Source organism: Eulemur rufifrons, chromosome 28 (assembly GCF_041146395.1).
Source record: "Eulemur rufifrons isolate Redbay chromosome 28, OSU_ERuf_1, whole genome shotgun sequence".
Taxonomy (NCBI): Eukaryota; Metazoa; Chordata; class Mammalia; order Primates; family Lemuridae; genus Eulemur; species Eulemur rufifrons.
Window position 1 is genome coordinate 49,040,936 of NC_091010.1, and position 18,148 is coordinate 49,059,083.

Sequence of the window (18,148 nt, forward strand, 5' to 3'; positions counted from 1 at the left end):
ACCCTGAGATACCACTCCTCAGATACCACTGAGATTTATGGAAGTCCAAGTCTGATCACATACCCTGTTGTTAAGCTGCAGGGAAACAGGCACTTTGATATATTCATGGTGGGATGCAAAATGCTGCTAACCCTCTGGAAGGGAATGTATCAATATCTAGCAAAATGTGTATGTCTTTACCCTTTGATGCAGCAATGCCAGCAATCCCACTTCTAGGAATCTCAAAGATGCAAGCAAAAATATGAAAAGACATTTACAAATGGCTATTAATTGAAGCACTATTTGTAATAATTAGCTCAGGCATCTTCTTATGGAGTGATAGGTCCATGGGGAGAAGTGGGAAGTCTTTGTCAGGTCTTTGCTTTTGTTTGCTACTGTCCCATTGTTCAGAGCAACTCCCCTGGCCAAGCCTAGAGTCAGAGAAGGAGAGGATGTAAAATTACAGGTACAAGGAATGAGTTCAGGGAGGGTATTAATTTTGGTTACTAATGCAACCAGTTTACACAGAAAGCTTGGAGTCTTTCTTGTCATTCCCACCAGCATGGTCTATAGATTTATCATCCAGATCATCCAAATAGAATACACTCGAAATTAATAAGATGTCTCTTTGAATGCATAAATCCAACCACTGTATTGCAGATATTGCAATATATATTCGGTAGTTATGTTTGGGAATATGAATACTTATCAGTCTACCTGTGCAGTAAATAATTTGAAGGCCAGGCACAGTGGCTCACGTCTATAATCCTAGCACTTTAGGAGGCTGAGGTGGGCAGATTGCTTGACGCCAGGATTTCAAGACCAACCTGGGCAATAGTGAGGCCCCGTCTCTACAAAAAATATATTAGCCAGTCATGGTGGCTCACACCTGTAGTCCCAGCTACTTAGGAGGCTAAGGCAAGAGGATCGCTTAAGTCCAGGAGTTTGAGGCTGCAGTGAGCTATGATGACACCACTGCACTCTAGCCCAGGCAACAGAACAAGACCCTGTCTCAAAAAAATAAATAAATAAATAACTTGAAGGTAATAATAAAAATGTTGATGAGGACTGGCACTATCTCATTAAGAATATCTAGTCAGGGCCAGGCACATTGTGTGTCTCATGCCTGTAATCTCAGCACTTTGGGAGGCTGAGGTAGGAGGATTGCTTGAGGCCAGAAGTTCGAGGCTGGCAGTGAGCTATGATCACTCCACTGCACTCCAGCCTGGGTGACAGAATGAGAACCTATCTCAAAAAAAAAAAAAAAAAAAAAGTAAAAATAAAAAAAGAATGAGGAATGTCTATATAGTGTCTTCAAAGTTGTCCTTTTAAATGGCAGGCAGATGAGTCAAAGCAAAAAGTTTTCTTTTTCATATAGCCTAGAAAGTTATTAAATATCAGGGATATAAAATCAGACATATGGCTATATTGTGAACAAAATAAAATTATGGCCATTGCACTCTTTATTTTCTTTCTTTTTTTTTTTTTTTTTGGAAGACAGAGTCTTGCTCTATTGCCCAGGCTAGAGTGCCATGGTGTCAGCCTAGCTCACAGCAACCTCAAACTTCTGGACTTAACCAATCCTTCTGCCTCAGCCTCCCGAGTAGCTGAGACCACAGGCATGCACCACCATGCCCGGCTAATTTTTCTATATATTTTTAGTGGTCCAGCTAATTTCTTTCTATTTTTAGTAGAGACGAGGTCTCACTCTTGCTCAGGCTGGTCTTGAACTCCTGAGCTCAAGCAATCCTCCTGCCTCGGCCTCCCAGGGTGCTAGGATTACAGGCATGAGCCACTGTGCCCGGCCTGCACTCTTTAAAAATTAAAAATAAAAAAAAGCAAAGTAGAGAAAAGTGTATATAGTAAGTTATTTGTATAAGAAAACGTGTTTTTCTTTATATATATTTTTAAATGGAAGGATAAACGGTGATATTTTTAAAGTGGTGACCTATGAGGGAAGGAAAGAACAGAATGGAGAGGACAGAAAGCCAGACTTCTGAATATACCTGTTTTGTAGATTTGTGAAATTTGTGAAAATGTAAAATTTTATAGATATTATAAAACAAAGTTAAATCAAAATGAAAATTTTTCCTGTATTAGTTTTCTGTGCTATATAATAAATTATCACAAAATTAGTGGTCTTAAAACAATGCACATTTCTGACCTTATAGTTGCTGTGGGTCTAGAGACTGGCTCAGCTTATCTCTGGGTCCTCTGCTCAGGTCCTTGCAAGGCTACAATGAAGGGGTGTTCACCAGGCTGCCTTCTTATTTGGAGACTCCATTGGGGAAGGATCTGCTTCCAGGTTCCCTCAGGTTGTTGAGAGAATTCCTTTCCTTGTGACTTCATGATTCAGGTTAGCTTGCTTCTTCCAAGTCAGCAATGGAGAAAAAGTCTCTGACCTGTGTGTGGGCGGGGTTACAGTCTCCTTTTTAAGGGCTTTCACTTAATTCAGTCAAGTCCACCCAGGATAATCTCCCTTTTAATTAATGAAAGGTTATCTGATTTGGCCTTACACCCATTTAAAATTGCTACTATCAAAAAAACGAAAAATAGGCGGGTGCCCTATCTCACGCCTGTAATCCTAGCACTCTGGGAGGCCGAGGTGGGAGGATCGCTCGAGGTCAGGAGTTGGAGACCAGCCTGAGCAAGAGCGAGACCCTGTCTCTACTAAAAATGGAAAGAAATTATATGGACAACTAAAAATATATATAGAAAAAATTAGCCGGGCATGGTGGCGCATGCCTGTAGTCCCAGCTACTCAGGAGGCTGAGGCAGAAGGATTGCTTGAGCCCGGGAGTCTGAGGTTGCTGTGAGCTAGGCTGATGCCACGGCACTCTAGACTGGGCAATAGAGCGAGACTCTGTCTCAGCAACAACAAACAAAACAAAACAAAACAAAGGATTGTCTGTGAGCTGATAATTATTGAAACCAAGTAATATATATGGGAGTTCATTATATTATTTTCTCTACTTTGGTTTAAAATTCTCCTCAATAACAAGTATTTTGGGTTTTTGTTTTTTTTTTTAAGCCTAAATTTCAGACCAAGAACTAATTTTTTTTTAATGTGCTTGGGAGGGGTTTGAAGGGCAAAGCTGTATAGTGAGATGGTGGGATGGCCAAGCCCTATTGGATTAGGGTGAGAAAGAATTCCTTGGAAAATAGATTCTGTAGTATTCCATACCGTGTGCTTTCCTTTCTCCCCAGACTGTTTCAGTGTGGTTGGTGCCCGGGAGGAAGGATGGGGGTATGTTGATTTGGTTGATTAATTCAGTTTTCTCTGCTTCCAGACTCAATCTAGTGACTCACAGGGCAGTGACTTCTTAAGAGCATTGGGACAAAAACCCTGAGCCAGCCATACCAGGCCTGCCATTGAACGGTTCCACTCTAGTTCTGTATACTCATGGTCTTGTTTTTTGTAATGAGGACAACACCTGAGATAAGATTTTTTTTTTTTAATCTGTTCAGCTCCTTACCTGGCTCCACAAGGTTCCTCTCTTCATAATAACTGGAAACCAAGTGTTTTCTGTACGTAGGCCTGGGACAGAATCAGATTCTTCTCCTGAAAGGTACCAGAGCCACATTTCATCCTCATCATCCTCTTCCCTGAAGGAAAACCAAAGATGCTTATTTTGTCTGTCTCTCCCTAGCCTGTAAGTGCCAGGAACATAAACTCTCCCAACTCCCAGAACAAATGTAAAACAACAACAAAGCAAAAGCATTTATCCTAGAGTAATGTGTCTCTCCAGATTTCCAGACATCTGTGGAGCCAGTCTGCAGAGGCACAATGACCTTCCTCTTTGAAATGTAGGCAAAATAAGGACTATGCTAAACTTAGGAACTTAGAAATGTTCATAGATACAAAATGTAGGTTTGCTTCAGAGCAAAAGTGCATTAGCTCTGTCCACCCCTAACCAATGGGAATAGCAGCCATCCTTACCTGGGCCTGTCCTGTTGTTGGTCTACAAATGTGTTTATCATTTTGATTTTAGATTTTAGATGCTTTTAAGGACAGTGTTACCCTGAGTTGCAAAGCAGCAAGAATGCTGAAAGTGCTAATAAGAAATGATACACAGTGATGTTGGAAACTGAAATTGCAAGGGGCTGTTTTTATGTAACTGACAATGACCAGCAAGAGAAGAGGAAAAAGACAGAAATAGGAAAAGTTTGAGGTCTGTGGCAAGAGGACCGGCATCATTAGTCTGGTTAATTTAGGAGAATGTGAAGAGTTTGTTCAAGAACTTAAAAGCGAGGCTGGTGAAAATGACACTGGTGCCATTTTATTATGAGCCAAGGATGGTTCCCTAGTGTCTTAGTCTATTTTCTGTTGCTTATAACAGAATACCTGAAACTGGGTAATTTATAAAGAAAAGCAATTTATTTCTTACATTTTTGGAGGCTGAGAAGTCCAAGGTCGAGGGGCCACATCTGGTGAGGGTCTTGTTGCTGATGGAGACTCTGCAGAGTCCCAAGGCAGCACAGGGCATCACGTGACAAGGGGCTGAGCATGCTAGCTGAGATCTCTCTTCTTATAAAGCCACCAATCCCACTCCTGTGGTAGCTCATTAATCCATTAATCCATGAATGGATTAATCCATTCATGAGGGAAAAGCCCTCATGATCCAATCACCTCTTAAAGGCCCATCTCTAGATACTACCACACTGGGGATTGAGTGTCAACATGAGTTTCAGAGGGGACAGACATTCAAACCATAGCACCTAGATTCCTGGCCCGTACAGATCGGTACTACTGCACTCAGATTCTTGCTGCGGTGGCCGTGCGATGGCTGCCAGCGCTGCACAGCAGAGGTGTCAAGGAGGGGGATCTTCTTTCTGACATCAAATATACAGATAATACATAAATACATTTCAGAGGTTAAAACTTCAGATTCTACAGATAAAGTCAATGTCCTCTGTGACCATACCACCCAATCTCAAGCCCCTCCCTAAGGGGACCCACTTCATCCATTTGGACCCACTTTAACCTTGCATGCTTCCAGACTTTTTTCTATGTATTCACCTTCTTCTAGGTACCTACGGAATGGTTTGGGTTTGTATGGTTTTCTTTCTTTCTTTAAGTGAAACTATACTGCTTTTCACAGTTGGATTTTTCAATTAACAGTATGTCTTGGAGATTTTTATTTATCTAATTTTTTTTACTGTTGCCTGTGATTTTATTTATGGATAAACCATAATTTAACCATTCCCCTGGTAATGCATATTAGGTTGTTGCCAGTTTTCTGCTATTGCAAACGGTGCACAGATGCAGTGACCTTGGAACAAGGAGGAACCAAGGAATGATCGTTGTTCGTTCCTCCTTTTGAGCAGGTTTTGCTCTAGGATATATACTTAGAAGTAGATGAGTAGGTAAAAGGGAAGATACCTTTTATATTAATAGATTCTGCCATTTGGTCCTTCAAAGTAACTATACTAGTTTACAGGGCCCTGGCAACTAAATGGATTTTTTTTTTTTTTCTTATGGAACACTTCACGAATTTGCATGTCATCCTTGCGCAGGGGCCATGCTAATCTTCTCTGTGTCGTTCCAGTTTTAGTATATGTGCTGCCGAAGTGAGCACTGGATTTTCATTTTAGATTTAACTGGTCTCTTCAGGGAAAAGATGGAAGAAGTAGAAGCATATGCTTGATTTTAAAGCTTCAGAAAAATCTCCTGGCTTTTTTTTTTTTTTTGGTTGAAATGTATGTAGGACTACAAGTTTAAAACTCCTTTAGTCCCTTTGGGTGTAAGAACAAAGGGGCTTGGGGCCAGGCATGCTGGCTCACACCTGTAATCCTAGCACTTTGGGAGGCTGAAGTAGGAGGATTGCTTGAGGCCAGAAGTTTGAGACCAGCCTGTGCAACATAGTGAGACCTCATCTCTACAAAAAAAAAAAAAAAAAAAAAAATGGAAAAATTCCGCAGGCATGGTGGCATGTGCCTATAGTCCCAGCTACTTGGAAGGCTGAGGCAGGAGGATCACTTGAGCCCAGGAGTTTTAAGTTGCAGTGAGCTATGATGACACCACTGCATTCTAGCCCAGGTAACAGAGCAAGACCCTGTTCCCCCCCCCCAAAAAAAGAACAAAGGGGCTTGGACTCTAACTTTTATGTAGGTGGTGTCCTTCTGTTCCAGTGAAGGAGAGTGAGAGGAGTAGTGCAGGTTTTACCCAGTTACAACCCTCTGGGCAGAAGATTCTTCCTTCTCATGCTGGCAGGTGTCTAAACAGATGGAGCTGCTTAAAAAGAGAAGTGAAAGCATCTGCTAGATTAGGACTCAAGGCTCTCTCTAAGCTGTGAATGAGAGCCTGTATTCGTGACAGGTGGGCATGCACATAGCAGGTCAGTAAATGGGATTTGACTAGTGCCAGCTACAAGCTGTGGTCAGGTGAACCCCCATGGAGCTGTGTTGGCAGTCAAAGTACTCACCCTCCCCATGGGGAGAATGAGGTTGTCCCACCATGGGCCCTGTGTAGTCCGGCACAAGCTGAGTGTCAGGGATCCGCAGTCTGTCTCTAGGGGGAGCCATGTCAGTCCAGTCCTGAAAGGTTGGCAGCCCTTTAGGCTTGCTTTGGGGTGAGGGCCTGTAGGAACTTCACCAGCCCCCAGCCTCTTGCCTCCCGTGCTGTGACCTGTATTCCAGTTTGCTGAGCTTCTCTGCTTAAAAGGGATTTTCCTTACGCTTCACTATTTGCCTTTATGATTGTGGCTTTAGGGGAGAGGTAGGAAGCTGAAGAACAGGAGGTTTTTGAGAAAATTCATAGGGAAACAATTTGGAATGTCCTTTGACTAGCAATGCAGTTCCTTTGATTCCAGGCAAACCTAGAAGAATATCCTTTATGTTTCCTTTCAGTTTGGTGAGAGCAAATATGTCTCCTCTCTTCTTTATTTAAGGAAGTGGTACTGCACATTCATCTCCCCTCGCAGTGTCTTTCAACCACATTTAGCCAAATTAATATCAGAAAGAACTAGTTGAGAGGAACTCTCTAACAAAACACTCAAATGTACTTTTCTAGTCATAAAACTACATTCAGAACTTTGAAGAAGTAAGTGTGTGGGGGTAGGGCTTAATTCTTTCACTGCTAGACCATGTTGGGAAAACTTTACAACTGGGAGGGGGGCACAGTGGCTCGTGCCTGTAATCCTGGCACTCTGGGAGGCCAAGGTGGGAGGATCACTTGAGGTCAGGAGTTTGAGACCTCGTCCCTACTAAAAATAGAAAAATTAGCCAAGCGTGGTGGCGTGTGCCTGTAGTCCCAACTACTTGGGAGGCTGAGGCAGGAGGATGACTTGAGCCCAGGAGTTTGAGGTTGCAGTGAGCTATGATAACGCCACTGCACTCTACCCTGGGCCACAGAGAGAGATTCGGTCTCAAAACATAAATTAATTAAAATAAAAATTTTAAAAAAAACTTTACAACTGGTCACCATCCATACCATCCATCCAGATATGAAGAACTTTGCCTTTTAGCCACAAAAGCTCATTAACCACACTTATAGGGAACCTATTTTTGTTTTTTCACCTAGTTTGTTTGTTTATTCTGTTGTTTTTTTTTTTCTTTCTTAAAGAAAAACTTCTGTCTTGGCCTTTCTTTGGAGGAGTTTGATTTAAAACCCTGCAGTGGGGCTCTTGTGCAATCATGCTCCTAGGATTTCCTTCTCTTTCAAGCATCTGTCTGCTGTGCATGTGTGTGGAGAAAGGCAAGGGTGCCAGATTCTGTTGTTTTGTTCCAGTTGAAGCTTTTGAGCTCCAGAGTATCCCATCTTTTCCTCTCCTTGCAGGAGAGTGAGTGTTAAAGGGGAATTACCCAGGACACTTATGTTTTGCTCTTAGGTGGTGTGCATACATTGTTGCATTGAACTGCTGTGCAGAGTTCCTAGTGTGGGCCTTGCTTCAGACTCGGCTGCAAGGCTCTTAGCTTTGGCTTGGGGGTGGGGAGTAGAGGCCAGTAGGCAGAGAGGTGGAGGGAAGTGCTCACTCACAGCTTTATTTGGATCCCTGGAGGAAGGAGAGTTGTTACCCAGAAAAGGTGAGTGTTGATCTTCTCCAGTAGGAAAAGGGTCTGCTGCCCTTCCTTTGGTGGGTGGGTGCTGTCAGTGAAGGTAGAGTCTGCCTGGAGGAGGCTCTTGGGTCTTAGGGTGCTGGGACAGTGAGGGCAGTGCCCTTTTTACAATACCTGGGGTCACCTCCTCCCTAAAATGAGGGTAGCATTATATGGGTATGTTAAAGGCTCCAGAAATGTCATCTGGGCAGTGACATAAGGCTGCCCTGCACCCCAGCCCTCCTAAAATTTTGTAGGCTCTTGATTTTTGGCAATAGACTAGGCATACACGTCCCTACTCTCCTCCCAGCTTGGCTTAGAATCAGGAGAAAGTATCTGGGCTTTAGAAGTTAGGATGGGCTTATGGAGAGATCCAGTGGGGGCAGTAGGCAGACTGACTGGCCCCAGTGAGGAGCATCTGGGCTGGTCAGAAGCCAGCAGGACTGACTTTGAACTTTATCTTCTCCACTGCCTCAGCCAGGGCTGGTTCATTCAGCAGGGCCTCCAGGTTGTATCCTCCTCATACTGGGGAGCCATGAGGCTGCCCACGCCTGTGCAGACCTGTGTTTCTACCCCATAAATACATTTCAGCTTGTGGGCCTTCAGTCAACTTTAAGGGACTCTCTTCTAATCTCAGAGGAAACCTCCTCTGGCCCAGTTTCACTGAACAGCCCACCATAGCAGTAGTGGCAGCAGCTTGGGCCTTCTCAGGAAGGAGTGTGGTGTTAGGCGGTCGCCAGAGTCTCCCCATGTGTATTGGCTTCGTCCTGGGACTTCCAGAGATGGGGCACAGGCCAACCAACCTTCTCTCCTCAGCAGTTTGTATCTCTGGAGATATCTGGCATTTGAGGGAAGAATTGCTAAGCCTTCCTAGGAACCAGCTCTGGGTATTCATAGAGGACACTTAAGCCCTGGTTGTCAGAAGGATTGTGAACACCAAGAAGGCAAGAGGAGTGGAGACTTTTCTTGAGAGAGTATGATGGTTGCCCCATTGGTCAATAGTTTGACCTCAAAGTTGACAGACCTGAGTCTGCCAGCCTGCTTAGGGGAATCTCCCATTTTCCTGCTCTCTCTAAAAAAATCTCTTGCAGACCAGCCACTTTTCTGACACCTGGCATGGTCCATCTGCATTTCCTGCCCTTTTTCTCTCTCCCTGGAAAGCTTCTCAGAGCACTCAAAAGAGCACCTGGGAGAAGGGGGCATTTGACTTCAGGGCTTCAAGCTTCAGCCATAGGAAACCCACACCCCTGGGCTCCGAAAGGGAACATTAGCCTCCTCTCCACTGACCAAGTGTATTAATTCTGACCGCTGTGGTGGGGCATTACTTTCTAAGCTATTGTGTAAAACATAGCTGGTACTGTACTTTTACACAGAATGGAGACAGACTGGCATTCTCCAGAGTTGGGATGAATTAAGAACTCTTGAAGAATGTATTTGTTTCCCAGTGTTTCAAAGGCAGCACTAATTATTTTACAAATAATAGCTGTTTTCTTCTGTAGCCCATTTTTCTAGATTTTGCTAACATATTAAATCCGAGCCAGTCCAACTTCAAACCAAGGCTAAGGCTGGATGTTGGGGGTGATGGCCCATTTGAGGAGCCAGTTAGAATCTGCACACCTGTTCAGCCCCACGCCCCAACTTTTAAGTTCTTGCCAGGGAGCTGTTTGGTAGTGGGGAATGAAACATGGAGGAATGAAACCTTTCTCTCAAGTAAGCAAGGGGAACAACTGTAACTATTTAATAGCATGTTTCAGGACTCTCTTTGCCACCTGGAGTGGTATTTCCCCTCCGGTGAATTTGCCAAATAGCGTGAAAGTGTGGAGTAGCTGAGGGAGGTTTCTGATGGTACTTGTGGGGAAAGCTCAGTTGAGGGAAGGGAATAGGAAATGACTACTCAGCCCTCACTTGGAATGGTGAGGTCTTTCAGACACCAGGCGGCTCCTCTGCCCTGTGGTTAAGTGGAAGTCCCACAGATTTTCATCCTAACTTCTCGGTGAGGATACTTAAGGGAGCCAGAGAGACGGAGCGAGCTCTGCCCTCCTTCTCTACCCACAGGACAGAACAGCTGGGCCTCTGACAGAGGGGTTATTAGCATTTGAAAACCCTTCTGAAGGGGCCTAAAGCTTCCCGGGGTATGCGCTGGGGCCTGAGTGCTGAGACCTGCAGTGGCTCCAACAGAATGGGCCGAGCATCCAGGGCATAAAGACCAGACCTGACTCGAGAATGAGCACATTGTGGCTTTGTCCCAGGCTTGAAAACTGTGACCAGGGCTCTTTCTTTGGCAAGAAAGACTGTTCTTTGGCCACGGCAGAGCTAATAAGTCTAGTTCCCTCACCAGGCAGGACTGGGGAAGACCCTGCCCCTTGCTGGAAGGTTCTGTTAGTTGTCCATCATTGTTCTCTCTTAACATTTCTGTGAAAAGTTGCACTTTCTCTTTCCCACTTTAACTCAGTAGTACCTTTTGCCAAATCTTGATCACACGTGCTCAGGGTGGAATGTGTGGGTACTGGAGCAGCAACTTGGCCTGACTCCCTTTTCTTGCCTTAGGGTCTCCCTCTCCCAGCTGCCTAAGTTAAGCGGCTTCCCAAATTAAGCCTGCACAATGTGCTTTTTGGTACTTCCTCCTGCCTCGGCCTCCCAAAGTGCTAGGATTACAGGCGTGAGCCACCCACGCCTGGCCCAGTCATTCTTATTTCATTTAAACAGTTTGGTTTGCACAACTTTAATTTTAAATTATTGTCAGTTCTGGTTAATAAAAGGTCATGACTCCAAACCTTTCCAGGCTTTTCTCTGTTTCCAGCCTAAATCGCTGACTGACTGGGGGTATATTTCTACAGGCAAGACAACAGGTAGGCATGAGAAGCTCGAGGGACCCGGCCCATCTGTCTCTCAAACTAGGAGCGATGGTGCCATCTACTGGGCACTTGCTGTTAGCTACAGGTTCTGTGGCCGGTCCTGCTTTCTGGTGACTTGGGTGAGAGTATCTATACAGTATTCCAGTGCAGGAATAATAACGTACAGCAGTAGAAAGCACATTGCGTAGGCACACTATTTCCCGCTTATAGGCAAGGAAACAGGCTTGGATATTGTGGTTGGGCAAGTTGCCCAGGATCACAACGAGTAAGGGACAGAGGCAAATAGGAATAGGGCCTTTCCAACTCCAAAGTTCACCCTATGCCAGGATTTGCCAGAGCCAGAAGGAGATTTTAGCTGGTAACAGGTCAAGCCTGGTAACTAGGTAACAAGAGTAGTGGGGACATTCTTCCTTCTTCAGTTTTCTCTTTCACTCCTGCTGATTTTTTCTCTTTGCTATGACTCTTTAAACTTTTAAATCTCTTTGACCCTTGTTCATTCCTGTTTTTTTTTAAAAAAAAAAAAATATCTGTTTTTAACAATGTTACATAGACAACAGTATCAACTAGAAATTGATAAAATTCTGTTTTCATTGTATTATTCTGAAGTTATCTGAAGTTATCAAATTATCTTCCACTTAATGGTTAGCAAACTGATTTTTCTATTTATTTTCGTTATTTAGTATAGTGATATGAAGTTACTGCTTAAGGTAAGTTTGTTTAGATTTTGAAAAGCAAGTCAATTTTAGGGAAAAAATACAGGCAGATAATGGTACAGGCACTACACAGATATGGCAAAAATCCTAACGGGTGTCATGGATGACTGAAAAGTTTGGGAAGTGTTGGGCTGTGCCCATCATCACTGACGTGCTGGCATGACCTCGGCAGTATTGGGGATCCTTTCCTCATTTGTAGAAAGAAAATGTTGGTAGGTGATTGTTCAGGTCACGTAAACCTGTAAAATGCAGTGACATCCTGGCATTCTGAGTCAAGTTCCTCCCAGGCCTGGCTGCTGAGCCTGGAGTGGTAGTGACAAGGAATCCAAGGGTATGGCCTGGCTTCCCCTCTTTAGCCTTTCCTCCAAGCCTCCTTCCTTTTGCCTGCTACATTCTTTCTTTCTTTTTTTTTAATAACAGCTTTATTGAGATATGATTTACATACCATATAATTCACAGTTGTGAAACTATCACCACAAAGAACCCTAGAACATTTTTATCGTCCAAAAAAGAAACCCCATACTGGTCACTCCTCATTCCCCCCAAGTCACTCCAGCCCTGGACATCTAAATCTGTGTCCATAAATTTGTCTATTCAGGACATTGCAAGGAAATGGAATCATATATGGTCTTTCGTGACTGGCTTCTTTCACTTAGCATGTTTTTAAGGTTCATGTTGTAACATATATTAGTACTTCATTTCTTTTTAGTGCCAGATAATATTCCATTGTATGGCTATACCACCTTTTGTTTATCCATCCATCAGTTGATGGACATTTGGGTTGTTTTCACCTTTGGGCTATTATGAATAATGCTACCATGAACATTCACGTTCAAATCTTTGTATAGTCATGTTCTCATTTCTCTTGGGTCTATACCTACAAGTGAAATTCCTAGGTCATATGGTAACTCCATGTTTAATGCTTAGGGAAATCACTAAATTGTTTTCCAAAGGAGCTCTACCATTTTACATTCCCACCAGCAATGCACAAAGGTTCTAGTTTCTCCACATCATTAACAATTCTTGTTACTGCTGTCTTTTTTATTTTAAACATTCTAGTGAGTATGAACTGCTGGTATGTCATTGTGGGGTTTTTTTGTTGTTGTTGTTTTTGAGACAGAGTCTCACTCTGTTGCCTGGGCTAGTGCCATGGCATCAGCCTAGCTCACAGCAACCTCAAACTCCTGGGCTCAAGCAATCCTACTGCCTCAGCCTCCCAAGTAGATGGGACTACAGGCATGCGCCACCATGGCCGGCTAATTTTTTGTATATATTTTTAGTTGTCCAGCTAATTTCCTTCTATTTTTTTTTTTAGTAGAGACAGGGTCAGGGTCTTGCTCTTGCTCAGGCTGGTCTTGAACTCCTGAGCTCAAATGATCTGCCCGCCTCAGCCTCCCAGAGTGCTAGGATTATAGGTGTGAGCCACTGCGCCCGGCCCTCATTGTGGTTTTGATTTACATTTCCCTAATGACTATTCGTGTTGAGCATCTTTTTATGTGCCTATTAGCTATTCATATATCTTCTTTGGAGAAATATATTCAGACCTTTTCTTCATTTTTAATTGGATTATGTCTTTAATTATTGAGTTGTAAGAACATTTTATATATTCTGAATACAATATACTTAATATATTCTGTATACTTACCAGATACATAATTTGCAAATATTTTCTCTCATTCTGTGGGTTGTCTTTTTTTAAATTGTGGTTAAATATATGTAATATAAAATTTACTATTTTAACCATTTTTAACTGTTCCATGACATAGAGTTCACCCATGCCCATGTTGTTGCATGTGTCAGAATGTCCTTCCTTTTTAAGGCCGAATAATATTCCATCTTATGTAAATACTACATTTTGTTAATCCATTCATGTGTTGATGGACATTTGCGTTGTTTTCACCTTTTGGCTATTGTGAATAATGCTGTTATGAACATTGCTATACAAATATCTGCTTGAGACCCTGCTTTCAATTCTTTTGGCTATATACCCGGAAGTAAGATTGCTGGATCATATGGTAATTCTATGCTTAATGATTTGAGGAATCACCATACAGTTTTACACAGCAGCTGCACCATTTTACATTCCACCAGCAACGTACAAGGGTTCCAATTTCTCTGCTTCCTCGCCAACACTTGTTATTTTCTGGTTTTATTTATTTTTTTAGTAATATCCATCCTAATGAGAATAAAGTAATATCTCAAAAGTGGCTTTGATTTGCATTTCTTTTCACTTTCTTGATGGTATTGTTTATAGCACAAAAGGTTTTATTTTGATGAAGTCCAATTTATCTATCCCTTGTTGCTTGTGCTTTTGGTATTGCGTCTAAGAAGCCATCGCCTAATCCGAGGTCAAAAGATTTACTCCTGTGTTTTCTTCTAAGAATTTTATAGTTTTAGCGATTGCAGTTAGGTCTGTTATCCATTTTGAGTTAATTTTTGTTTGTGGTATAAGGAAGAGATCCAGCTTCATTCTTTTGCATGTGGATATCCAGTTGTTCCAGCACCATTTGCTGAAAAGACTGTTCTTTCCTCTATTGAATTGTCTTGGCACCCTTGTCGAAAATTAATGGCCATAAATGTGAGAATTTATTTCTGGACTCTTAATTCTGTTACATTGATCAAATGGCTATCCTTATGCCAGTACCACACTGACTTGATTACTGTAGCTTCGTAGCAAGTTTTGAAATCGGGAAGGTTAAATCCTTCAATTCTGTTCTTCTTTTTCAAGGTTGTTTTGGCTTTTCTGGGTCTCTTGCATTTTCATAAGAATTTTAGAGTCGGTTTGTGAATTTCTGCAAAAAAGGCATGTGGCATTGTTATAGGGATTACATTCAATCTGTAGATCAATTTGGGGAAATTCTGCCATCTTAATAACATTAAGTCTTCCGATCCATGAACGTTGGATGTTTTTCCATTTATGTATGGTCTTCTCTAGTTTCTTTCAACAACATTTTGTAGTTTTCTAAGTATTATGTTCTTTTTGATGCTATTGTGAAGGAATTGTTTTTCTTTTTTTTTTTTTTTTTTTGAGACAGAGTCTCACTTTGTTGCCCAGGCTAGAGTGAGTGCCGTGGCGTTAGCCTAGCTCACAGCAACCTCAAACTCCTGGGCTTAAGCGATCCTACTGCCTCAGCCTCCCGAGTAGCTGGGACTACAGGCATGCGCCACCATGCCCGGCTAATTTTTTTTTTTTTTGTATATATATATTTTAGTTGTCCATATAATTTCTTTCTATTTTTAGTAGAGACGGGGTCTCGCTCTTGCTCAGGCTGGTCTCGAACTCCTGAGCTCCAGCGATCCACCCACCTCGGCCTCCCAGAGTGCTAGGATTACAGGCGTGAGCCACCGCGCCCGGCCCGGAATTGTTTTTCTTAATTTCATTTTTGAATTGTTTCTTGATAGTGTATTGAAATATAAGTGATTTTTGCATATTGTTCTTATACCCTACAACTTTGCTGAACATGTTTTTTAGTTCTAATAGATTTTTTAGTGGATTCCTTAAGGTTTTCTATATACAAGATCATATCATCTGTGAATAGAGGCAGTTTTACTTCTTCATTTCCAATCTAGATGTCTTTTATTTCTTTTGCTTACCTAATTGTCCTGGCTAGAACCTTTAATGCAATGTTGAATAGAAGTAGCAAGAGGGGGCATCTCTGTCTTGTTCCTGGTCTTAGGGGGAATTAATTCAGTCATTTCCCATCAAGTTAGCTCTGGGTTTTTTTTTATAGATGTCCTTTATCAGGTTGAGGAAATTCCAGCTATTTTTAGTTTGAGTGTTTTTGTCATGGAAAGGTATTGGATTTTGTCAAATCTAATGCTTTTTCTGTCTTTTGAGGTGATCATATGGTATTTTTTTAACCTTATTCTATTGATATATTACATTGATTTTATTGTGTTTAACCAACCTTGCATTTCTAGGATAGATCTCATTTTGTCATTGTATATAACCCTTTCTATATATTACTGGATTCAGTTTGCTGGTATTTTGTTGAAGATTTTTGTCCTCAACATATGCATAAAGGATAATGGTCTATGGTGTGTTTTTTCCTTATGATGCCTCTGTCTAGTTTTGATATCAGAGCAATATTGGCTTCATAGAATGAATTGGGAAGTATTTCCTCTTCTTTTATTTTTGAAAGAGTTTGTGAAGAATCTTCTCTAAATGTTTGGTAGAATTTGCCAGTGAAGGAATCTGGGCTTGAACCTCATGTATGCATGTGTGTGTATGTGTGTTGGGAGGAGGTTAATTACTAATTCAATCCTTTTACTTGTTGCATTGTTTCTTACTTATGGAGCTTGCAAGCTGCTTGTAGATATACACTTCTGTAATAGAGAGGAAATTCTGGGAAGAGTGGGCCTAGTGGGAATTTGGAAATTTAAGGGTTTCTAGTTGGTTCTGCCTAGAGTCATGCCTTCTCCTCCCCTTTGTTATTATCGGTCCCTTAGAGGAAATAGTCTTCCTTCTCCCTCCTGAATGAACACCATTGAGGTTAGAACCAATAAGCCAAACTTGTCCCTTGGATGGAAAAGATGGCTGTGTAGCTTCACCTGACACAGGAGGGAGTTAGCATTCATCAGCAGAAGCTCTCTCCCCCTTCACAGAGGATACCCCAGCAGGCTGTGAAGCCTCCCAGGAACCTTTAGGCTAGGGTGTGTGTGTGTGTGTGTGTGTTCACATGTGTGTATATGTGTGTGCTCTGCCTTACCTTAAATATTGATAAAAAGTAAAGGGACCTCAACTGTTGAGATTCCCAGATCATAAATGATAGACCATGATGACTACAACACAGCCATTTAAAGAACGAAGTAGCTCTCTATGTGCTGATAGAAAATGAGCTCTAAGATACATAATTAAGTGAAATCTGCAAAACAGTGTGCTTGCATCTGTGTCAGAAGGAAAAACTGGAAGGGAACCTTTAGATACACATAGGCTGGTAAGTGCAGAGTACCGTGGGTACCCAAGACAAGAGGCAGGGGTGGTGGGAGACTTCATGCCCCACGGACCTTAAAGAAAAAAAAAATTTTTTTTTTTTTTTTTTTGAGACAGAGTCTCACTCTGTTGCCTGGGCTAGAGTGCCATGGCGTCAGCCTAGCTCACAGCAACCTCAAACTCCTGGGCTTAAGCAGTCCTTCTGCCTCAGCCTCCCGAGTAGCTGGGACTACAGGCATGCGCCACCATGCCTGGCCAAATATATATATATATATATATATATGTATAAAAATTTTAGTTGTCCAGCTAATTTCTTTCTATTTTTAGGAGAGACGGAGGTCTCGCTCTTGCTCAGGCTGGAGAAAAAAATTTTAAATGAAAGTGGCCTTAAACAGAAACATTTTTAAGGTAATGGGCCTGTGTGAAGTACAGTGGTGCGGCTATGAGGTGGCTTTGTCCTCATGGAAACAGCCGTCCCTTGGCAGAGTCTGTACATCTCTGCTAAGGGGTTGAGGCACTATCCAGACCTCCATTTACTTGAAGCCTTGTGTTCCTCTGCCTATTTCTGGGAAACTGGTGGCAGATCTCAAAGGCCCTCCAAGGTGGAGCATTCCCTTCTGAGCACTGTTTCAGCCGCACAAAAAGCCTGGTCTGTCTTTCCAAGGGGAAGGGCTTTTACTGCCCTCCAGCCTCCCTGTGGACTTCTGGCCAGGTGGCCCCACAGAAAAGCACTTTCTTCTTTCCTGGCAGATCTAATTATGGCTGCCCCCTCCCCCCGTGAGTCAGGGAGCTGGGGAGGTGAAGCAGATGCCAGGAGTCCCTGGGCTTCCCAGGCCAAGTGCACATCCACACCAGCAGCCTGTCCTTTTCCACTGAAGGCTGACAGAATTGGCAAACAGGAACAATTTCGTTTTTTTCAAATATCCACAGACTCTTTGCTTCCATCCGGAGTGAACGCTTCTCCCCCTTCACAGAGGATATCCCAGTAGGCTGGGGAGCCTCCCAGCCTGGGCTTCTGAGGTCCCAGGTCAGATTCCAGGCCTGGATCTGGGGCCTCGAGCACTGAGGATCCTCGTGTGTCTCCCACAGAGAACACCTTCTGCAGCGGGGACCATGTGTCTTGGCACAGCCCTTTGGATAACAGTGAGTCAAGAATTCAGCACATGCTGCTGACCGAAGACCCACAGATGCAACCCGTGCAGACACCGTTTGGGATCGTTACCTTCCTCCAGGTGAGGTGCAGGTTAGACGTTGGCTTGAGCCTTTCCTGTGGGAAAAGTTCTGACAGGACAGGGGGGCTTGGGTAGGAGGAATGAAGGGAGTGGGAGGTTTCCTTTGGTTTTCTCTCATTTTCTCTTCCCTCCAGTGGTTTTTCAAGTAGATTCAGATGGTTTAACCTGCTGAGATGAGAGAAAGAGGAAAGAGGAAGGGGCTGTTTGGGTGGGAGGGAATGGCTGTAACAGGGAGGGTGTTCTGTGAACTGGTAAAGACTGGGAGATTGGCAGGCACAGGACTCCCCAGCAGGAGCCAGCTCTGGGCTGGACTTGCCTTTTCCCAGAAGCACCGTGAATCTACTCCAGCTTTGGCCAGTGCCTGCTGTTGGTCACGATGAGATCCATGCAAAGGTTTGG

General features: G+C 43.0%; 1 protein-coding gene and 1 non-coding gene across 3 annotated transcripts in view; one reads left to right on the forward strand and one right to left on the reverse strand.

Annotated features, from left to right (window-relative positions):
- Positions 1 to 18,148, forward strand: part of SUFU (SUFU negative regulator of hedgehog signaling) — a 104,915-nt gene that overhangs the window by 48,242 nt on the left and 38,525 nt on the right. For both annotated transcript variants that reach the window (XM_069461095.1, XM_069461096.1), the window contains exon 4: positions 17,607 to 17,749. In XM_069461095.1, the coding sequence (XP_069317196.1) occupies positions 17,607 to 17,749 (143 nt within the window). The remainder of the gene's footprint in view (positions 1 to 17,606; positions 17,750 to 18,148) is intronic.
- Positions 5,452 to 5,558, reverse strand: LOC138376702 (U6 spliceosomal RNA). Its single transcript, XR_011231686.1, has one exon. It is a non-coding gene; the product is annotated as a U6 spliceosomal RNA (small nuclear RNA).